At 58.1% G+C, this 23215-nt stretch overlaps 1 protein-coding gene across 1 annotated transcript in view; it reads right to left on the reverse strand.

Moving 5' to 3' along the window:
• Window positions 1-14: 14 nt before the first annotated feature.
• LOC102482239 (G protein-activated inward rectifier potassium channel 4) overlaps window positions 15-23215 on the reverse strand; it is a 25120-nt gene continuing 1919 nt past the window's right edge. Inside the window, 3 exon segments of the mRNA XM_027772695.1 lie at window positions 15-516; window positions 4321-5104; window positions 5106-5279. Coding sequence (XP_027628496.1) covers window positions 194-516; window positions 4321-5104; window positions 5106-5267 — 1269 coding nt within the window. The 5' untranslated portion in view covers window positions 5268-5279 and the 3' untranslated portion in view covers window positions 15-193.

The following is a 23215-nucleotide window of genomic DNA, read 5'->3' on the forward strand; positions in this document are numbered from 1 at the left end:
ACCCCTGCCCTGGGGGGTCCTGCTCCAGAGGCCCTGAGCTGGGAGGAATGAGGGCTGGGTATGCGGACCCTCAGGAGCCTCCAGGGCCCACAAACAGCCCTCTGGGCTAGTTCCCCTTTCCTCCCCTCCCCCAGGCTCTGTAGCATCCATGCTCATAGACCCAGTAAGTGGCGGTCACCGGGAGACCACGGCCTCACATGGAGCCCCTGGTCTCCCGGGACCCACTCAGCTCCTTGTCCTCGCCCTCCTCTTCCTGTTCCGCCTCAGTGTCCTGCCCCACCTTGGCATAGCCCCCCAGCAGGGGGGAGCTGGGGGGGTACTGCAGGAGCCGGCCTTCCCGCTTCATCTCCGCCAGCTCCTTGGCACAGCAGCTGGGTGTGTTGGTCTCGTAGGTGTCGTGAAACGTGTTGTAGTCCACCTCATAGAAGCCCTTTTCCAAGGTGAGCACTGGCGTGAACCGGTGGCCCCAGAGCACCTCGGTGTCCATGTAGGAACTCCGTGCTTGGCAGGTCATGCCTGGAGGAACACAGGCCACATACGTTAGGATGCAGTCATCCACCCATCCACCCATCCGTCCGTCTGTCCGTCCAATAATCCATGCTCTGTCCACTCATCTATCCATCCACTGGTCTTCATTCTTGCGTCTACCCATCTAGCCACCCAAGATTCCATCCAATCTTCTACTCATCCATCTGTTCACTTTTCCTTCCGTCCATCCATCCAAACCTCTGTCCATCCAATCATCTGTTCATCCAGCCATCCACTCACCCATCCTTCAAGTATTGGCTAACATCTACTTTGTGCGAAACATAATGGGGTTGTGGAATGACTAGAACATGATTCTTACCCTGGATAAGCTCAAGATTTGATGGAGGCAGAAAATTAGAAACAGCACATAAAATTCTAGAGTGGGAGGATCAGAAGATGGAATAATGGTTATGTTGCTGGACTTCCATGTAGTTGACAGCAGTTTGAGTCCTGGACCTGGAAGCTTAAAATTCACACTGGGCATGTGTATGTGCATGCCCAAGAGAAGGAATGGTGGCATGGCCATCCACCTGCCACCCCCCCACCCGGGGGTGATTTCTCACTTTCTGTCTCTCTGATGAGCTTATGTGTCCTATAGCAAAAATTTCTCTTAAAAAAATTCTAGAGTAGGGTCTTAGAGACTGGAGCATATCATTTTTGGAACAGCTGGAGGCAAACATAGTTACCGAAATGGCACTCAGGCCTAGGAGACTGGGACGGGAAAAGAGGCAGAAAAGGGGCTGAGCAAAGAGAAACTCAGAGCAGTGGGCAGAGATGCTGACGGGCCTCCGGAGCATACGGGGTTTGTCTGCGGATGGACAGAAGCCTTCGCGCATGCATGTGTGTGTGCATACACATGTGTGCACACGCACACACGCACGCGCACACCACGTGGGTCCTTGATTTGAGGATGCTCCAATGCTTCCATTCTGTCTGCTCAGCCCTGGCCTTCCCCGTGCTATTTTTAGGTGTTGCTTTGTCTCCAGAGAGGAAGGGCGGCTTTGTTTACAGATGCAGACTCTGCTCAGGGCCACAGGGAAGCAGCTCTCAGGTTTCTTTCTTCTGGCCAGGGGAGGTATCAGCTCATGCTCTGTGGGCCCTGAAGGAGGAGCCTTCTCCAGCTCCTGACTTCGGGCTCTCTCTGGGAAAGTCTGGTACAAACCCCATCAAGGTCCAAGGCTGCTCCCCACCCACCTGTGCTCCAATGTCTAGACACCCAGCGCACCCCCAACACACACGCGCGCGCACACACACACACACACACACACACACACACACACGGCATCTCAGGCCCGCTCTCTGCTCTCTGCGGATGTCTGCTGGGTTACCCATACCCTCCATCCAGCCCTCACCCCTCATGGCCTGAGTCCCTGGCCGCAGCGGACGTGTGGGGCGCCAGCTGGGCACTGACTGGCCGAGCCCCAGGCCAGGCGACCTCAGGCTCCCGGTGCCGTGGGATAGACAGTGGTCAGCACCTCCGCGGGGCCCTTCGGGCAAGGCCCTGGGCTGTTCTGCCCTCTCCCCGGCCTTCCTGCTGGGATGTGACTGTGGGCACTTCTTAATGCACCTGCAAGGACTCCCTAGGTGTCAGGCCCAGGCTTTCCACGTGGCGTTCCTTTAACAGTTTAACGAGCCCAACATCCCTGCGAGAGGCGGCCCTTCCTGTTTACACATGAGGTAAGCAACGTTGCCTGAACACGTCGGGGGGTGGCGAGCTGTGCTCCTCAAACCCCGCCCAGGGTGCCCTGATGCACAGCTCCTGTGAGTGACAAGCCATCCAATTCAGGGAGATGGGAGCAGGCATGGCAGTTTCTTCCCCTACGGCCCTGGGTCCCGCCCAGTCCATGGGTGGTGTGAGGGTGGCCAGTGCTGTCCCCAAGTCTCTGTCCTGTTCCCTTCTATTGTGACTTTGGAGTTCTTGCCCCAGAAACACAGCCTGTGCGCTGATTAGGCCCCAGCTCCAAGGGCAGGGTGGCCAGCGAGCTTCCAGCTGTGCAGGAGAGAGAGTGTCCTGCATCCTGACTGTCCTTGGCCTCAGGGGCTTTTGCCGTGCCATCGTCTGCTGCCCTGGCCTGCTCCAGCCCTCAGCAGATGGCCAAGCAGACTCCTGTGGCACTGGTCCCTGGAGCCTGCCAGCACACCGTGCCCCATTCCCTGGCTTGGGAGGGGAAGGCCTGTGGACGTCTACGGCCCCGCCCAGAAGCCAGCTTCCCAGAGGCCAGGAAGGTGGGGTTGGCCTCTGCGCTGACAGTCCGGCATGTCAGGGCTTCGGTTCGGCCTGGTGTGGTGGAGGAAGCTCTGGGCTTACGAGTAAGACATGGTGTGAGCACTCACGGCCCTTTCAGGGCTCAGCATCCATGTCTGTGAAATGGGACCGAAGTGGCCCTGCACTGTCTGTGGGGATGAGGGCCAGCTCTGTGGTGCAGTGGGAATGCGCTGCTCCAGAGAGGCCTGATCCCACATGGTGACTGCAGTTCTAGTCCCATCCAGTCATCCAGAGACACACTGGGCCCAGGCGTAGGTGCCCAAGTTTGGCAGGCTGGAGGACCGGACCCTGGGAAGGTGGCACTGTCTCTCTCCCTCTCTGTCTCTGCCTCTATCTCTGGCTGTCTCTCTGTCTCTCTCTGTCTCTCTTGTGCACATGCACACACTCTACCGTGACTAAAGAGGAGAAAGAAAATAGAAAAAAGATACACATCATTCTGAGCAAGAGGGAGTTTTCTTCAAGTACTTGTTAAGGCCTTGGGGAGAACGGACATAGTAAGGGGGTGCAGGGCCTTGCTGGGGCCCCCTCTCCCCAAAAGGGCTGGGTGCTGCAGCATTAAGCCAGGGCTCAGGTTCCTGCAGACCGTGGTCCTTGAAGCTGCCTGGCCAGGAGCCAGGACTGGCCCGGAGCAGGTCCTGAGCAGGGAGTGTGTCTGTGGATGGATGTTGGTGCCAGGAAGGAGCCCTGCATGCCCGCGTTCGCCGTGCTGCCCTCTGCAGGAAAGCCGGGGGCAGGCTGGGCCAGAGGGGAGGCCCCTGAAAGCCTCTGTGTTCTCCGGGGCTTGGGGCATGCTGAGAGAACCCTAGAATTCAGGGAACGCTGAGAGTGCCCTCTTCTCAGGAGCATACCCGGAGCACGTGGAGGTGCCCTGAAGTCCCCCTGCTCACCCCAGCTGCACCCAAGTTTCCAATGTCATTGGGTCCGAGAACTCCAGTGGGAGCCCTGTTCCAGGGCAGGGCAGCCCGGCCAGTTGGAAACGAGAATGTCTCTGGAGCGCCCTGCCCTGGTCCACACCCTGGTTCTTGGATGGATGATTTAAACCACGCCAGCTTCTCCACCTGGGCCTTAATGAAAGTGAGTCCTAGGATGTGGAGGTGTCACGCCCGACAGCATAGGGAGAATGTCTGGGGTGGTGTCCGGAAGCCAGGAAGGTCCGTCCGTGCCACCCACTATGACTCCCGCCATTTCCTTTCCCGCACTTTTTGGGTAAGAGAGATGGGGGGGGAAAGGGTGGAGTTAGGCATATTTGACAGGGTCACCATCATGACCCCCTGCCCAGCCACCCAACTGCCTGAGATGACAGCACACCCACCAAGCCAGGAGCCATGCCTGGGCCTCCCACGTGGCCCCCTCTGCCCCACCGTGGCTAGGCCATCCCCCCGAGGAACAGTACTCGCTCTCAGAACGTGACTCAGGGCCGAGAGGGCAGGCGTGCCGTCCCAGGGCTCTCGTACGCACACTGTGTCTCGTGGCGTCCTGGCTTTGTGTGCTCAGGGGCTCTGGCCGAGGAGGACCAAGCGTCTTACCTGTTGCCTCCACCATCCCTTCCAGAATGACAACCACCTCGAACTCCTCCTGGTCCAGCTGGGCCCGAGACATCTCCCAGAAAGGACTCTTCTCGTTGATCTCGTGGGAGATGATGAGGGGGGACACCAGGAAGAGGCGGTCATCGCCCGAGTCAAAGCCCACGTTGATGTCCGTCTGGTTCAGGGGGATGAACTCGCCCTCTTCGGTCTGCCGGGACTTGATGAGCTTGGCGCGGATGGACGCCTCCACGATGTGGGAGCTGCGGAGGTCCCCGACCCGGAACATGAGGCACAGCCTCCCGTCCCGCAGGGAGATGACTGCGTGGTGGGAGAACATGAGCGTCTCTGCCCTCTTCTTGGGCTGGCTGATCTTCACGAACATGCAGCCCACCATGAAGGCGTTGACGATGGAGCCCAGGGTGGCCTGCACCAGCAGCAGCACGATGCCCTCGGGGCACTTCTCCGTGATGACCCGGAACCCATACCCGATGGTCGTCTCCGTCTCAATGGAGAAGAGGAACGCAGACACGAAGCCGCTGAGGTTCTCAACGCACGGGATCCACTCCTGGTCGCCCACATGGTCCAGGTCGCCCCGGATGTAGGCGATGAGCCACCAGATGAAGCCGAAGAACAGCCAGGTGACAGTGTAGACCATGGTGAAGACCAGCAGGTTGAAGCGCCACTTGAGGTCCACCAGCGTGGTGAAGAGGTCGCTCAGGTAGCGGTAGGTCTCCCTCACGTTGCCGTGGTGCACGTTGCACTTACCGCTCCTCTCCATGTATCTCCATGTAGCCCTGCCGGGGCTTCTTGCCTTCCGCCAGCAGCCGCGTGCGGTCCGTGGCGATGGGGGCGGACTCGCGGGCCTGCTTGGGCATCTTCTTGGGGTCCCGGGAAGCGGCTCCGATCTCCATGTCCTGGTCTGTAGCATTCCTAGAGTCACCTGCCATCGCTAGGATGGTCTGAGGGTAAAAAGACACCCGTGAGGGGCCAGAAGATGGCATAGCAGTTATGTCACGGATTCTCTCTTGGCTGATCATGGTTCAAGTCCCAGACCTGTGACTTGAAAATCACGCAAGCACGTGTGAATGCTTGCCCAAGATCTGGGAGGAGAATGGAGAAGGGATTGCAGTGTGTGGCCATCCCCCCAAGGGTGTGATTTCTCACTTTCCCTCTCATTGTCACTGCCTCTCTCTCTCTCCAGTGAGTGCATGCACCCTTCGGCAAAAATCTCTAAAAAAATGTTATGGGTGAAGAATTCTGCTCCGATTCCCGGAAACAGACCGAAGGTCATTCCCACCTCTGGACCCCAGGGGCCTCCCTCTGACGCAGCATCAGCTGTGGCGCTCCAGGGTAGGGGCCACACTCTTTTATGGGATTCCTTACATCCCAGTGCCCAGCACAGACTATAGCCCCTAATAAATGCTCAGTAGTTGTTTGCTGGGTGAATAAACGAACAGTTCTTGGGTACAAAGTACGCACTGAGTGTTTAGAGACCTGGGAAAACTGGGAGCACTGTGTAGAAAATAGTGAGAGCAGTTTACTAACGGCCACTGTGCTCATGCCCCCACAGGGGTCGTCACCTGTTACCGCCATGACCACCCACTGGGAATCTCTGCTGGTCCCGTTTGCTCCTGTTTCGTGTTGGTTTCTGGTGGTCTCTCCCCCCATTGAGCCTAAGGTCCACGAGGGCGGAATTTTGGGTCTGTCCTGTTCCCTGAAGTGTTCGAGCTCTTAGGGCATGTACCGGGCACTCAGACCTCCTGTCGAATAAATGGGTGCATCAATACGAGAAAGAGGTTCCAAAGAGGTCAGGCCAACCTCGGAACCAGCAAGGGGCGTGCTGCTCCTTGGTCTCTTGTCATCTGGCCGGGCCTGTCCCCTTCCTTTCCGCCTCCCTGTCTCCCGTGGGTGATTTGAGACCTTTTAGCAGCAGACAGGAAAATGCAGGGGTGTCTGATTGGCCATGTGGTCATGGCCCGCCGTCTGACGGGCGTCTGTGGCTGTCTGAGCACTTACTAATGTGACAAATTGCTGGGCAGCCCCACCATTAAAGCGCTGGGTGCCATTATTCCCTGTCTGCGTGAGGAATGGAGACAGGCAGGATGTCGTGGCCACAGTTTTCAGGCTGCGTGCTGTGGGCGGAGCATGTGCCCCACTCCCAGGGGACGCCCAGACGGGTGCGGTGTGCAGTCCGCTGTTCCTGCTATTCTGCCTGAACGCATTTAAAATGCTTAACTCTGAGAAAGTTAGCAGAGATGTGAGAATCTCTGCAAATAATATTAGCGTTCGGGGGGGGGCAGGTGGCGTAATGGTTACGTCAATGGACTCCCACGTCATCGACCGTGGTTCAAGTCTCGGACTCAGTGACTAAAACTCACACTGGGCACTTGTGTGTGCATGCCCCAAATCCCAAAAGGTGACTGGAGGAGGAGGGATTGCGGTGTGGTCATCCTCCCTGGGGGGTGATTTCTCACTGTCTCTCTGGCAAGCATACACACCCTATAGCAAAAGATCTCTCTGAAAACAAACAAACAAATAAAAGTAACAGCTTTAGGGGGCTGGCAAGTAGCATGGTGGCCGGCGCACTAGACTCCCACATGGCCAACCACGGTTTGCGTCCTAGACCCAGTGGCTTAAAGGTCACACGAGGTGCGATTGTGCCTGAAATCCCGGGTAGAGAATGGAGGAGAAGGGATTGCAGCGTGGCCATCCCTGGGTGTGTGTGGGGGGGTTTCTCACTTTCTCTCTCTCTGTCTCTCTCCAGCAGGTATATACACCTTATGGCAAAAACATCAACTAGTAATAATAATAACCATAATAGCTTCGGGCTGGTCCCACAGCCTCATGGTTAAAGAAGCTGGATTCCGCTTAGCCACCTGCAGTTCTAATCCCCAGCCTGGTGGCTTGAAAATCACCCTGGGCTCATGCACACGTGTGTCCCAGATGCCGACCAGGTGGAGAGATGAAGGACTGTGGCGTGGCCGTGCTCCACTGGGAGTCCCCCTCCCCCTTGCCCTTTGTCTCTCTCTCTGGCCAGCACATGAGCCCGCTGACAATTAAAAAAATAACAGCTTTAATTTCTGAGTACCATGAGGCGGACTCAGTGCTAAGAAACACATTTATTAGATCATTCGATCCTTAAAGCCCAGCTAGTCAACGGCGCTGCCCCAATCCTGTGTTTTCAGAGGACGGGATGTGATGCACACGGCCTGTAGCTGGGGCAGGTTCCGATCCAGGCTCATCAGGCGCCAGTCCAAGGGCTTAACCGTGGCCCCTGCTGCGCAGGGCACAGACACTCACGTGACACTCATGCCTCAGCCGAAGAACCAGAAGCTTCCGTGCCTGAGAGGGTCTCCTCAGGGCTGGATCTGTTCAGCCCTGTACATATTTATTCTGAGTTCAGTCTTTCCCCTGTGAGAGTCAGAGTGACCGCACCCCGCCAGGGTCCTGGCGCCGCCATCCGCCCCGGCCTCAGCCAGCCCAGATTAGGGGCTCGGGGTACCAGGCACACTCAGGGTGGCTCCAGACGTGAGCAGGACTCTCCCCAGGTGGGTCACCCTCACAGACTGCATTTTACCTCGGCACTCCATGGGCACCCCATCTTCACTATTTATTATTATTATGACTGGTTGTTGTTGTTTTTGCCAGAGGATGTGTGCACTCGCCAGAGAGAGGCGGAGAGAGGAGAGGAGCAAGCACCGCTCTGGGGGTGGTCGCGCTGCAATCCCTTCTCCGTTTCTCCATCCTGTTCGGATTCGAGGCACTCATGCCTGGTGCGTTTTTTAAGCTGCGAGAGCTGGGACTTGAACTGCGCGGTTGGCCATGTGGAATCTGGCTCCCCTCGCCCTAAGGCCATGGGCTGGCCCTTTCCTCATCCTCATGAATGAATTCCTTGCTTTCCCAGACACTCTCCTCCCCCAGTCGGGCCCCGGTCCCGTCTCTCTCTGTGTCCTGACCGAGAGACATGGGGTGCCGTGACCGCCCCGTGGTCCCACTGCTGTAGTGCTCCCCCACAGGCTTAAACCCGGGCTGGGCCAGGGACGTCCCAGCATGTTGCTGAACCTGGGGGAACCAGCCCAGCCGCTGCCCGCCCCTTGAGCCCCGCACACCCTCCATGTCCGCCACTCCCACCCCGCGGACGCCCCCAGGCAGAGCATCCCCTCCTGCTGTCCGCAGCCCTGCTAGCAGGCTTGCCCTCACATGTGCCCTGGGCCTGTGTCCTGAGGCTCAGTGCTTCCTCCTTTGGAATCAAACCTGACTGCATCTTGGGATGGTGTCGGCTGTCCCTTGGGGAACTCTCCTCCTGCCCCTTGCCACTTTTGGGGTGACTCCAGCTGTGGGTTTGGCCAGAAGGAACAGCAGGAACTGTCCCTGGTGGGCTAAATGGAGTCTGTCCTATAAGCTGCCCACGCGCCACTGCCTCGGTGGCTAACCCCGGCGATGGCACCGGCCTGGGAAGTCAGATGGTCTCGGCGGAGCTTTCTCCTGGCTGCCTGGGGAAGCTTCCAGGTGCCCTTCAGAAAAATCACTGATGATTAAGGCACTGGACTCTCATGTGGCTAAACACAGTTCGAGTCCTGGACCTGGAGGCTTAAAAATCATGCCAGGCAGGTGTGTGTGCCCAGATCCCAGAAGGGAAGCAGCGTGGCCATTCCCCTGGGCAGTGATTTCTCACTTTCCTCTCTCCGCATCTCTCATCTCTCACGTGCCCTCTGGCAGAAACCTAAAAACCACAACGAAGTCGCTGGAGGTTATCAGCAGGCTGTCTGGCTCCCACGTCACTGCTGACACCCCCCTCCCACAGGCCACCTCCCCTGCTCCCTCACGTGGCAGGGACAAAGATACATGGAACAAGGAGCGAAAGGCTTGGGGCTGCTTTGCAGATGACAGAGCAGGCTGGCCTCTACCTCCAGGCAGAGACTGGGCACCGGCAGCTTGATCTGGGATGCCCAGAGACAGTGGGCAGGGCCATTGATGCCAGGGCCATGTGTGTCCTGGGGACCCCCATGTTGGACGAGGTAGGGCTCCCCTGCACCCGTGGGGCAGCGCCCCGCCCAGAGTCTGGACCTGGGCAGCGCTGCTTCCTGCCCTGGGCTGTCCGGGGAAGGCCCCCTCTGCCGATGCTCTGCATGGCTTCTGCTGCTGTGTTTGTGAAGGCTCTCTGGTCCGCTCCTGTAGGACAAGGCCTCGTGCTGCACTGGAGCCAGACCCTCTTCTAGGACCCTCAGCTGGACCACAGCAGTCTCCACATCTGGCAGACAGAGGCGCGTGCTCCAGGGCCACCTGCAGGGGTCTGCCCCTCCCCCCCTGCCCCAGGACGAGATTTTGGTTCTTTGTCACGTGGTCCCAAGGAAAACAAAACTTCCTTCACCTCAGTTTACTCTGCCTGCCGTAAATCTGGGCGGATAGTCTCTGCCCTCTGCCTGGGAAGCCATTAGGCTTCTAGAACTTCTAGAAAGAATGATGTCACGAACGTAGTGGGAGTCTGAGCTCCCGTGCACCCATGACTGTCCTTGGAGACAGAGCAGCCCCAATTCACAGGTGAGGAAGGCGCGGCCCGGACCGTGGAAGGCTAGCACCTGAAGCCCCGAGGGAGACTCGCCGGGCTGCTCTGCTCTCAGTGGGACAGCCTCCGTGGTCCCGACTGCTTCCAAGGGTGAGCAGATTGCCCCACTCAGAAACCTGGCTCCAGCCTGGGTGCCGCCCGGTCAGGAGGGGTCTCGGGACAGCGGCCGAGCTCCGCCGTGCAGAGGCCGAGGCCAATCTGCCTGTCCAGGCACCCCGGCCAGCGTCAACTGAGGGACTGCTGCGGCCCAGCCCGGCCCAGCCCTGGCTGAAAGCGGCGAGGAGACAGGCCGACGCAGCCTCCCCCATTTCCATCCTAACACTGCCCCTGGAGCCCAGTCTGCAGGGCTATCGGAGAAGGAGGGCGAGGAGAGGGCTCCGTGCGGAATGTCCCCGCTGCTCTGCAGGACGCCTGGGCAGTACGCGGACGTGAGGGATCCTACTAACCCTCCCCAGCTGCTCCTGCTTGTCTTAACCCCCTGTGCCTGTGGCGGCAGCTGTGCTGGGACTGACACGCACTCAGGGGAGCTGTGAGCCCGGCAAGGAGGTTTCATCCCTTTGATGTAAAAACCCCAGTGCAGAGACTCAGAGAGCAAGACCCAAGGAAGCCGTGTTGGTGATGACGCACCGGTGAGCCTGACAGCGCGTGAGTGGCCCTCCCACTGCCGGAGACGCCTGCTGCAGTGAGGACAGCTCTGCCACGTGGCTGTTTAGAACGGGGCTCCCTGGACAGAGCGCCAGGCCAGGGACTTGTGAGACTCCGTTTCCCTGTCTGAGAAAAGATCTTTACTGCTTTCTGCTTCCTTTTCTGTGGGTGCTGGGTTACAATCAGCCTTCCCTGAACTTGGGGCTCAGGCTGGGGCTGCAGCAGGCCATGTCCCCACTGGGAAGTTCGGTGCTCTCCTACGCGGGGCCCTCGGACTGCACTGTTAGGGTGTGAACGCATTCCCAGCAGGTTGGTGAACAGGTGGTCTGGAACACCTGAGGGCTCTGAGGCTCAGGGAGTATTTAATCGAGCACACCCCAAACAGTGTACGGCTGGAGACAGCCCCACGAGGAGGCAGGATCAAGGTGCCCTCCTGCCCCGTGTGGTCCCGTGTGACGGTGTGACATGGGGATCTGGGAATAGCATCCTCAGGTCATGGTTAGCTTGTTACGGGGCTGTTTCTTTTAGGAGGAAAGGTGGCCTGGGTGAGCCTGACCTACCCAGATAAGCCTTAGAAGGGACTGGGCTTGTCCCAACCAGGAGAGTCAGGATAGATGAGAGGACCCAGAGGAGAGGTGGCTTCTCCTCTGCTGGCTCTGCAAATGGAGGCCCACGTGGTGACCTCTAGGAGTGGAGGCAGCTTCCAGCTGATAGGCAATGGAAGGGGGACCCAAGGACAGCTGCCCAGGACTGAGCTCTGCACAACCACAGGACCCGGGTTCTGGGAGAGCAGGCGGACGCCTCGATTTTGGCCGTGTGAGGGCCCAGCAGAGCAGTCACTCCTGCAGGGGTTCTGGGCCAAGACGGGGCTCAGGCCTGGGCATTGTTTCGGGGATTTGTGTCTCTGGTCACCTCTTACACCAGGAACAGAAAATGCGGTGCAGAAAGGAAGCCGGCGGTGAGCTTGCAGCCCTGCGCCCTGCAGTCTTGGGCCAGGGGACTTCTGGGAATGTTTCCTTCCCAGGCCTCAGCGACCGAGTCTGCAAACTGGAGGCCACAGTGCTAGCCAGGGGCCGCGTGGCGCTAGCCAGGGGCTGTGTGGCGCTAACCAGGGGCCACATGACACTAGCCAGAGGCCGCATGGGCCTGAGTAAAGGCTGGGCCAGAATGGCACTTATGGAGCCTGAGAGTGGTGACAGAAATGTCCGCTTGGGGGTAGGACTGGGAGAGGGGACAGAGTAGTAATGCCTTGGGGTTCGAGGTCAGGAAAGGAGGTTAAAGGGGGAGCAGCAGGCTCCGAGGCTGCCTCTGCTACTCCCACAGGGACGGGCCTCTCCATCTTGCTAAAGGGGGAAGGGGTGAACTTGGAGATCTTGCCCGAGTCTCGCAGCCGGTGCACAGAGCCTAGATCTGGCCCCAGCCCAGCCCCTAGGGCTCCGAGGCACTGGAAGGGTGACGCTGCTCCCGAAAATCCTTGTTCCCGGTCTCCCCGGTCCTGGGAGGAAGGCCCAGCCAGCTCCCTCAGCCTGGAGGGCTTCGGAAGCCGCCCGCGGGGCTCTGGGTGGGACATCCCTGCTTGATGCCACTTCCATGCCTCCCCTGCCTCTTTCTCATGGCCTGGCTTTCTGAGTCCCCAGGGTGCCTGCTGAGACCTCCTGCAGCAGGAGCTGGGCCAAGAGACAGCAGCGGGACAGAAAGCCCTGAGCCAGGGGGACCTGGAGTCCCAGAGCATGCAAGAAAGGAGCCTAAGCACAGCAGCCTCCAGCCTGGGCTTGCAGAAGGTGACACCCTCCCCCGCAGGCTGTCTCAGAGAGCCACAGCACTGGCCTCCCGCACAGGCTGCCCTCCTGGAGCCTGAGCCTGATGCAGAAGTAGGAGAGAGGCCAGGAGGGCCCGGGGGGTGTCGGGCTCCACCTGTCCCTGAGGTTGGGCTGGCCCAGAAGGGGCAGTGGCCTGCTAGACCCCCTTCCCTGGAGAGTCCCTCCACCTGGAGGCCGGGCAGCCCAGAGCAGTGCCCCCTCCACGCCATGGGCTGGCTCCTCCCAGGGGCCCAGTCCCAGCTTCCCAGCCTTTCGAATTGCTAACCTTAAAACGGAACATGAGGAGTCTCTCAGTGTGCTCCGAGGCTTAGTGGCACAGAGCGTGGTATGATAAATCTTTAAAAACCCACAAGCACTTCATCTATGAACCTCGTTCCACGGTCTTTGTTGTGCCATTTAGCTGCAGCCGATTCCTGAACCCCAGGAAGTTTTATGGCCTTTCCCTTAGAACCCGTTAATCTGGGTCACAACCACGGGGCGGTAGGGGCAATGGTCCATTAGAAACTGACACGTGGCTTTATTCCTTCAGCCAGACAGTGAGCCCCACCGAACACCCGCCAGTGTGTGTGTGACGCTGAGCCCAACACGTCACACCGGCTGTCCTGTACTTTCAGTTCATGGGGATTTGCTAAGTCAGGGTCGGACTCCCTAGGCCCGGTTTCCCGTAGTCACACCCTCCCAGAGGAGCCCAGGGATTTGCAGTGGGTGGTACTTATCCACAAGTGTGAGCAGTATGACTGATGGCCGGGCCCAGGTGAGTCAAAAAGGCAATGAGATCGAGGTTCTGGAATAGACTCCGCCCTCACAGAGCTGCCCCTTGGGGAGAACGCAGAGAGACAGATCCGCATGGCAGAGCTTCGGGGGCTGAGGCGAGGGGTGAGGAGGTGAGAGGGTGCCCAGAGAGTGTGCTAGGACAAGGACAAACAGTGGCAGAGCTCGGAACGGGACACGCTTGCACGTCTGCCACCACCTCCGTAGCCCCTCCCGACAGCCGCGGGCGCAGGGCCAGGCAGCGGCTTGCTGAGGCTGCGATGGGCCAGGCAGCGGCCACGGGCTCACAGCTCTGCGTGCAGCTGGTGATCCCTGAGGCTGCTCCTTAGCCCCTGGGGTCCGATGGCGCGTTCCTGGCCTGAGACACTTGGCACAGGAAGAGTCAGGTCGACCTGCACCTGGCAGTGCTGGGAAGCAGTGCCTGACCCGCTGTCGCTGCCCGGCTGTCTGCCTGCCTCCATCCCATTCCTCTCGGGTGTGAGCTGCCTGTGACCGGCCCTAAACTGCTCACCCCAGGCTCTCCGATTATCCTGGGAGACAGCCCGAGCGTCCTGGTAGCACCTGCTGCTCTGTAGTGCCACTGAAAGGACCCCTGGTTCTCAGAATGTCTCCTCTGGTCTCGGTGGGCCTCCAAGGAAGAGGCCCTGAGCAGCAGTGGCCGACCTCGCCTGTAAACTGTAAGGTGGGTCTGCCTCTGCCACGGGAGGGGGGTGCCCCTGCTCCCCCGTCCTAGCTAGGCAACTCCGCAGGCCCCTGGGAAGTGGAACTATGGAGTGGGCTGGTGGGCAGGGCGCCCCGCTGCCCACTGTGCAGACCGGGAGTGGTCACTGCTGTCTCTCAGCATGGATGCACTGTCTGTGCTGGTAGGCAGCTATGGCTGATGAGCTGCCTCCTGCTCTCATTCAAATGTCCCCTTTCAGACCTTCAGTTTCACACTTTTGATAAAGAGAAATATTTGACGTGCTCAGTTCTCTTTATTTAAAAAAAAAAAAGCAATTACAGAAACACGGCAAACGAACCTAAGTTAGTCCTGGGTTTGGGGCTCAGTAGGGAGTGCTGGGGACTGTGGGGAGCCGGGCTCACACGGAGCCCTACCGGGCAGCAATGTCTGCTCACCCACAGCTAGTTACTGCCTCGCGAGGCCCTCACGTTCTTCCCAGAAAAGCTAGCAATGAAAACTTTTGAACATGGAATTTCTCTTTTCTCTGTTGACGCCTCACCCACCGATTTCTGACACTGAAGCCAGCCAGAGAGTACGCTCTGTGAGTCCATTCAGCCCGTCAGCTGCCAGCTTGGATTTCAGGGCTGCTGGCCCGAGGGGCGGACATGCCGGGTTGTACCTGCAGCTGTGCTGAGCAGGCAACAGCAAATTCTCCGCCAGTCTCCTGTCAGCACCCTGGGACCACATGGCACAGCCATCAGTCACCAGGACCAAGGAGGCCAGAGGCCGGGGGAGGACAAGGGTTCGGTCTGGGTGTGGGTGCACCTGGCTCCTGCCCGCCTGCTGCCCTGGCTTTTCACTCTCCCCGTCTCCTTCCCTCCGCCCTGACACATAGATGGCCGTGGTGACACCCCAGTTCCTTTTTTCAGTTTCTTTTCTTTCTTTCTTCCGTGACCAAGAGAAAGAGAAATGGAGTGAGAGGAGGACACGGCACCCAGCACCCCCGAAGCTGCAGCCCGGCCCTGCCCCAGCCTCAGCCGGCTCGGCCGTGGAGTCCCGGACCCTGGGCACGCAGGTGCCCGGCATGCTCAGGGAGGCCTGGCTGAGAAGCCGCGCTTCCCCCAGGCCCACCTCGCACAGCCTTGCCTATCACGTCTGCGCCACCCTCCCGCCCCCTCTGCTAAGGTGCGTTTTTTGCCTCACTGCTCCCTCTTCCCTCCCGGCCTCCCTCGCAAACATACTATGAAGGACTGAGGACTGCAGCCAGGCAGCCCAGGGGACAGTCCTCCCGGGAAGACATCTCTGACTACAAGCCCTTGTCGGGCTCTGTGCGGATGGGAGGGTGAGTCTGCCACCTCCACACTGGGTTCTGGCCAGATGGGGACCCCTGAGCATGAGTAGAGCCAGGCCGTGGTGCTGGTTTTCACCCCAGGATTCTCCTTGCCGTCACCGCTGACCAAGGGGAATGCATGGTTCTTGTAGCCCTGCTCCAGGTAGGATGCCCAAGAAAGGAGGTCCTCTTGGGGTTCCCGGCCACCAGAGCAGGCGATGGCTCCGGCAGCTATGAGGGCCGTGCAGGAGCAGGCCCAGGGCAGGGGCAGCATTGGTCCAGGAGAGGCGGTGCCAGATGGGGTGCATCACCACTGGGAGCCTTCCCCACACAGAGTTCTCTGCAGAGCTCTGCGGACAGAGGGCTCCTCACACTGGAGCTGCCTGTGAGGCAGGCGAGGAACCCTCGCCGCCTCTGTGCAGACTGGGCCATCCCTAGAGGGCCACACCGGACAGACGCATGGTCTCTCCAGCTGCAGGCCTCCCGGGCCTCCACCCAAGGTGCCTTGTCTCTTGGAGGAGAGCCCTCGAACCTGGCTCCTCTGCACAGTGAGGTTATTGCCAAGGGCAAAGTCCGAGCGGAAATGAGGACCCAGAACCCAGGCTGCTCCAGTCTCTCACTGCCCCTTGTTAGACCCCGAGGCAGCCAACCAGAGAGAGCTCCTTGGGGAGCTCTGAAACCCAGCAGGCTGTATCCCCATACCCTCGGCCCGCCTTTGCTTCCGTGGGATGTGGGCGTCTTCTCTCCTGCAGCCCGGCATCCTGATGTCTTGCTTTTCCGTGCAGAGTGGCTCCAGAAGTAAAGTGTGTGTGCACGCCGGTGCATTCGTGTGCTCCTCTGAACCAGATGCCTTACACGTTAACTCGCATACCATCTCAGCAGCACCCGGTCACACGGATGCATCCATTACAGAGGCGATAATAAGATAATAAGGCTGAGACTCAGTGCAGGCAGGGGGCTTGCCCAAGGCATGTGCTGCAGAGCCCAGCTTTGAACTGACAAGGTCTGGGCTGCTCCTCCGCAGTCCAGCTGTCTTGGCTCTGAGTTAGAATCCTGGTACTCCTGGCTATGCCTCGAATCACACATTACTCCCTAGGTCCTGCCTCGGGGCTCTTCCTATAGAGAAATGAAAACATCTGTAGGAATCAGGATGTTAATGAAATGTCTGTCATTTAATCAGGAGAACCTCTCCCACCCTGTACTGTGTGATTAACGTGTCCCCAACCGGAACTGAAGCAGGCTGAGCGCAGGTGTGAGTCTGAGATGGCCTGGCTTTACCCTTTACTCTTACATGGAAGCACTGTTACGGGATAAGAACAGCAACTTGCATCTCCGTTGGGATCTCTCTGGACAGGCTCAAGAGAACCCTAGAGTACCTATGTGCAGCTGGGAAGTGTGGGCGTGCCCGAGGACATGCATGTGCCGCTGGTCCAGGCCCAGGTGCGGCCTCGTAGACAGACACGGAGGATGAAGGTTGGTGTGAGATGCACACTGCAAGATTCAGCAGGTGGCCCAGTGGGTGGCCCTGACATCTGTGTGCCAGCCAGGAGGGACGGTCGGTGCCCAGAGGGACCCCAGAAGGTACTTGGAACCTGCCGTGCCTTGGGCAGCAGGGGGGAGATGGGGGAGATATCTGGTGTGCAGCCCGACTGCATCCTTGGGGGGCTCCCTGCCAGGGCCTGAGGAAGTCATAAACCTCCGGCACTGCTCCGTGTGCCAGGAGGGAAACGTGTTCCCTGTTAGAAGAGCTGTGGACGGGTCCCACGGTTGCTTTGCCGTCACAGGAGTGAAGCTACCGAGAGTTCACAATGAAGATAAAGAGGCAAACAAGACGGAAATGGCTCGCCCGGGGTTTCCAAGGAAGACAGCGTTCCGGGCTGAGACGCGGCACACAGAACTGGCATTTTGCGTGGGGAGTTCAATTCTTGGGTGAAGAGAGACAAGAAGATCATTTTGACGGTATTCGAAAGACCCATTTGCATATACCTAAGTGAGTTCAAATACATTCAGCACTCAAAAGGACAGGTATTCAGCCCTGTCGATTCTGGAGATAGACTTTAAAGGCTTAATCGCAGACAAGTACCTTTCAAGTAATTTCACACAAACCTTGAACCTGATGCTTAAGAGATGCAGGCCTGTGGGCTTGGGACTGAGGCCCAGCTTGGCAGGCTCCCTTCTGCTGAGATGGGAGGCCTCTGGGCGCCCCGGCCCACCTCGCCTCTCCTTGCCTTAATGCTTAGCTGCGACTGCTTTGCACGGTCTGCATGCATGCTCCCAGCCCTCGGTAGAGACGTATGGAAAGCGTGAGTAAAAGGGCATGGAGATCAAATTAATTCATTTTACTTTCCCGTGTCCGCATCTGTCTGCCCAGTACTTTTCCTTGGCCAGCCTGCGTCTCTGCAAAGGGGGACGCACAGTTACAATACCTTTTCTTCACTGTAACCTGCGCTGCATGTATGCAGCATTAAATAATAAAGGGGGTGAATAATTAAATCAAAAGGAAAATCCACTTGTTTCCTCTCTACAGCCCAAGGGCCAGATGTCCTGGACAGAGGCCTGTTTATCAGTGATGACTGGAGAGGCTGATGGGGGAGAGTATAGGGACCATGGCAAGGGGAGCAGCGAGCGTGTGTGTGCCGTGAGTGTGCATGTGTTCATGCACACGGGGAGGGACGTGAGAGGGGAAGGACTGGGGCCAGGGTGGAGCAGGCAAGACCCGGTAATTACAGCTGGAGCCCACGGGGGTGCCACCCGGCAGGTTTTATTCCAAATTCTTCAACTGTACTAACTCGATTAAATATTCAGGTAAGATACAGGAGCTGTTTTCTCCACTTTCCAGACGAGAAGGTGAGGCGCAGGAGCATGGAACAGCCCCAAGGCAGGAGGGCTGTTGGTCTGGATTTAAAGCTAGGGCCAGCTGACCCCAACATCACCATGAGGGTCGAAGGAAGGCAGGAAAAGAGAATGCCCCAAAGACTCGAAAGGAGACAAACGTCGCAGAGGAAAAGCGACACAGGCAGTCACCAGACCACGAGGGGAAGAAAGCCAAGAGAGGAGGACGGAGAGTTACAGGAAGGGCTGGAGAGTGAGCGCGGTGGCTAAGGAAGCAAAGGGTGGGGAGGGGGGACGCAGGCAGGGGAGTGGAGCGGACGGGCCTGGCTGGTGCGCAGCGGTAGACACTGGGCTGCGGTGCCGGAAGCCACGTGGCCAGCTGCAGGCTCAGATCAAGGCTGGCTTGAGAATATACCAGGCACGTGCACATCCACGGCCCTGTCGAGCCGCAGGGCCGGCCAGGAAACTGCAGTGCGCGGGCACGCTCCCTCTCCCACCCCCATCTCCTGTGCGCGAGCACAGACCCGTTATCAGGATGAGATGACTACACTTTGTAAAACAAAGTGGAAAAGTGGTATCAGAGTGAGAGCTGGGAAGGAGAGAGAGAGCAGGCCAGAGAAGCCAGGGAGGGGTACGTCCCGGACGCTTGCTATCCGAGTCGGCTTTTCTCATGCCTTTTCAAGGTCGGTGTTACTAGACCCGCTTTACAGAAAGCACGCTGGAGTCTGAGAAACCCAGCGGGATGCCCAGCGTCACACAGTCAGCCTACAGCAGAACGACACGAAGTGCTAAAAACCGCAAGCTGCCGAAGAAAGAGCGAGCGAGCTGGAGAAGTGGGGGTCCATACCAAGGTCATGGGCCAGAGGACTCAGTGCAGTCGAGGTGCTACTCTTCCCCGACTGACGTACAGGGTCAGTGCAACTCCTCTTTTAATTATTGTACTTAACTTGACTTATTTACTTATTTTAATGTGACCAGAGAGGGACAGAGAGAGAGAAAAAGAGAGAGAGAAAGTGAGAAAGTAAGCCGCCAGGTCCAGGACTCGAACCGCGGTCGACATGTGGGAGTTTAGTGCCCTTACTCACCCTGCCAAGAGTTGGTGCAACTTCTCTCAAGATCCCACCAGAGTGTCTTGTAGATATAGACAAGACTTCTACAAATTCATATGGAAAGGCGAATGAACTAGAATACACAAAACAATTTTGAACAAGAATTAAGGACTCAGTCCACCCAATTTCAAGACTTACCATAGACTGACAGTGATTAGGACTGGGCTGTGGGTAGCAGGGCGGACAGACTGATGGAGCCAAAACAAGAACCTCAAACCAGACCTTCCTAAATGTGCCCAACCTAGTTTTGACAAAAGTGAAAAAAAAAAAAAAAAAAAAAAAAAAAAAAAAAAAAAAAAAAAAAAAAAACCCTCACTTCTCTCAAGATCCCACCAGAGTGTCTTGTAGATATAGACAAGACTTCTACAAATTCATATGGAAAGGCGAATGAACTAGAATACACAAAACAATTTTGAACAAGAATTAAGGACTCAGTCCACCCAATTTCAAGACTTACCATAGACTGACAGTGATTAGGACTGGGCTGTGGGTAGCAGGGCGGACAGACTGATGGAGCCAAAACAAGAACCTCAAACCAGACCTTCCTAAATGTGCCCAACCTAGTTTTGACACAAAAGTGAAAAAAAAAAAAAAAAAACAAACAAACAAACAAAAAAACACAAGAAAAACCCTCAGTGGAGGAAGGCCGGCTTTTTCAAGACCAGGGCCTGGAGCACATGGCGTCGTGAAATACGGAGCCTCGGCGTGTGGCTCGCCCTTACACAGGACCAACTCAGCATGGGCTGCAGGTGCAAATGTGAAACTCTAACGCTCTTAGGAAAGAAGCATGGGGAACCGTGAGATCCGAGGTGCTTGGACTGGACACAGAGACCAGCCCACGGGAGGGAAATCTGATCAACAGAACTGGATTAAAATGGAAGACACTTGCCCTGAGAATGGTGGGAGTGGCAAATTACAAAGCCAAGTGTGTGTGCCCAAAACCCGGGCGGAGAACGGAGGGCATGGCCACCCCCGGGGAGAGAGTTCTCACTGTCTCTGTCTAGCAAATGCACGCACCCTATGGCACAAAGTACACAAATTAAAAAAAAATAAGAAAGGTGTAACTAAATGCAGAGTATCCGCGACTCAAATGCAGGCGAGGTTGTGGAGCGATGAGCTCGCTCATAAAACGCTGCCGTCACGATGGAAAACAGCTGGACAGTTCCTCTTTTTTCTTTCTTTTTCTTCCCGACTGAGCATACAAACCACCATATGACCAGCAATCACACTTCTGGGCATTTCCCCAGAGCAGTGAAAACTTACGTTCACACGAAAGCCACATACAAATATGTATAGGCGATTTATCCCTCAGGACCCCCACATGAAAACAGCCCGGATGCCTGTGAACGGGCAGTGTCAGGCAGAGGTGGGTTCCGCAGGGCAGCGCTCGGCCCTGAGAAGCCAGCGACGAAGCACAGAGCATGCCCACGTGCACCTGGACGTCCCGGAGAGCCAGGCTGAGTGGAAAAAGCCAGTCCCCGAAGGCTGCATGCCGTATGAGCTATTTCTGTAACACTCTTCTCTTTTCCGTTAAGTCATTTTTATGCCAGGGGCACATGTATCCCGAGTGTTCCAGGGCCTGGTCATGCCACAGCCCCCTCCTTTCCTTCAAGCCTTCAGGGCCCTGGGTATGCGGGTGCCTCGCGTGTTTTTCAGCCACTGGGGCTGGGGTTCAAACCGCAGTGGCCACCGTTCGCAGGGCTGAAGATGTCTAAGTGACCTCCAGGTTCACCAGATCAGGGCGATTTCCCAGCAGTTGGGGCAGCCTGAGGACCTCACGCCCCCCCAAGGCTTGGCCCCAGGGGCTCAGTAGCACCAGCAGGCCTAGCGGGTGGGTGGCCCACAGCTCCTGAGGTCCCCTTGGTTCTTGCCTGCCCATCCTCTCTGAGCAGGAAGAAGCGGTGTGGGACAATTGGGCCTCCCTGGCTGTCAGGCGGCCCAACAGTGAGGGCCCAGCCCCAGACTCGCAAGCTCTGGGCAGAACGAGGCTGCCAGCTCCTTCCTCCTTTCGCCCTCCCTGCCCTTCTGCCGGACCACATGGGTTGACCCTGGGACCGGGAAGTGCTGTTGCCACCCTGCACTGGTTAGAGTACCCCTGACCTGTGCCCCTGGGCTGCTTGGGTCTGGAACAATAATGCAACTTCACACTTAGGTGCCAGCCAGGGTCCCCAAGCTCCGTGTTAAAGATCTGGCTGTGACATTTACCATAACGGGCTCCTGGCAAGGGCTGCTGCCGGCTTGGGCCCTCCTGACCAGAATAGCTCCCTTATCGGACCGTCGAGGTGGCAGGGACTAGACAAGCTGTGGGGCGTGGGGGCAGCAGGGTGTCGGGCGGCGAGCTGTCTGCTCCGCTTTAAAATCATTTCAGAGAAAGCCGCTCCCGAGACTTGCTGAGACGTGCACTTGGGTACTGGGTACTGTTCCGGCGCCGCCCTCCTGTCTGCGCTCGATTTTCCTTTAGAAAAACCAGAACAATCCATCCAGGAACGACCGCTGTCTCACTAGGCAGCGATCAGGTGGTCTCTTAGAAACGCCTGAGGCCTGTCTCTACCCCGTCCACAGCAGGATTTCTGTCTCCAAGGGCCTCGCGCCACCACTCCCAGGGGTCCCGGGGCCCCTGCTTCTCTCCACCGCCCTTACACCCCCAGCCTGAGTGTCCGATCAACCTTGACTCAAAAAGGCAAGCTTCTGCTCACCTTCCCCTAAGCGGAAAGCAACCCCTGCTTGAATGATCCCATTTCAAGATTTGCAAAAAATGACAGTTCCTGCCACGTGCTGGATGACCAGCTGGGCTGCTGATGCAGATGCACGGCCAGGTGGCGAGGCCCCCACACAGGGTCGTTTGAAGAGCACTGGGGACTGCGGGGTGGGTCCTCAACGCGTCTCTTCTCTAGGACTGAGCTACCCCGATCACAGTGACTAGGACAGCCCAGTCCTGGAGAAGAAACCCAGGCAGGCGCTGGCAGGAAGCCCAGGAGGACCTGCTGTGCAGCCCGCACCAGAAGTAGCGAGGCTGAGTGGACCGTCTGACAGCCGCGTTGAGGTCTCTGCTGGGCCACGGGGGACATGCTGGTTCTGCCTCACCAGGCCCAGGATGGGCCACGGACTCTGGGGGCCCAGTGAGATCTAACTCCATCCCAGAGAAGGCAGCTCAGCTTTGCAGCAGCCCTGGGCAGGGTGCTCCCTCCCTCTCTGCCCAGCCTGTCCACCCCAGCTGGGCAGCTCTGAGCATGGAGCACAGGCCTGTCTCCCAACACAGGCGCCTTAAACGGGAAACGCCGCCTCTGAGCAGCGCCGCAGCTGACGGCAGCGTAGCATTCGAGGAGTCGGGGCTGTCTGTGCCTCGTGGCTGGCCCCTTCTCGTGGACTGCCAGGAAGCAAGTCTGGAACCTTCTTCCTGGGGTCACTGTGCCGGGCGGAAGGTAACGCCCAGTGTCCGTGATGTCCCCTCCCTTTCAATGGCCCGGAACCTGTTCCTCGAGACACACACACCCTGCACCCTAAGACTCCCTGAGGGCCACGTCTGCACCCCGAAGAATGATGCAACTCAGATGGAGCCCTAGTTTGAAGTCTCAGCAAGCGGAGCAATTTCTCAGTCAGAGTCCAGCCCAGGACTGCCTGGCGCCCATGTTGTCACCCGCTCCTTCTCCTGTCAGGGTCTGGGAAGCCCGAGGTCCTCTCAGCAGCCGATGGGATTTACACCTGGGTTTGAGGGCAGGCATGGACCCCACAAGGCCAGAACACCCTTCAGGGCTACGATTTGGGAGGAGCAAGACCCAGAGGACAGCTTGGAGTTCTGAGCGCCTCAGCGTAGCCCATGAACAGGCCCCAGCCTGCCTTGCAGGGCAGGGCAGGACGGTGCGTGTGAGCACGCCGAGCGCTGTGCCCACTCCCCTTCTCCCACGGGGGCTGCGCCGTGAGCAGGATGCCCTGTCATGTGACCTCGTGATGAAACAGTCCAGCTGGGAGTCAGGCCCAGACCGGCCTCACAGCCACACACCCCTCTGCCTGCTGGGGCTCACCTGTAGAGGGTGGCGATCGCCGCTTCGTTAGAAGGATGGAAGAGAGGGAACCAGCAGTTGGTGTAATGGCTATGTCGCTGGACTCCCACGTAGTCGACCGCGGTTCGCGTCCCGAACCCCGTGGGTTAAAAACGCCGCC

This window comes from Tupaia chinensis, unplaced genomic scaffold, assembly GCF_000334495.1.
Source record: "Tupaia chinensis unplaced genomic scaffold, TupChi_1.0 Scaffold000292_1, whole genome shotgun sequence".
Lineage (NCBI taxonomy): Eukaryota > Metazoa > Chordata > Mammalia > Scandentia > Tupaiidae > Tupaia > Tupaia belangeri.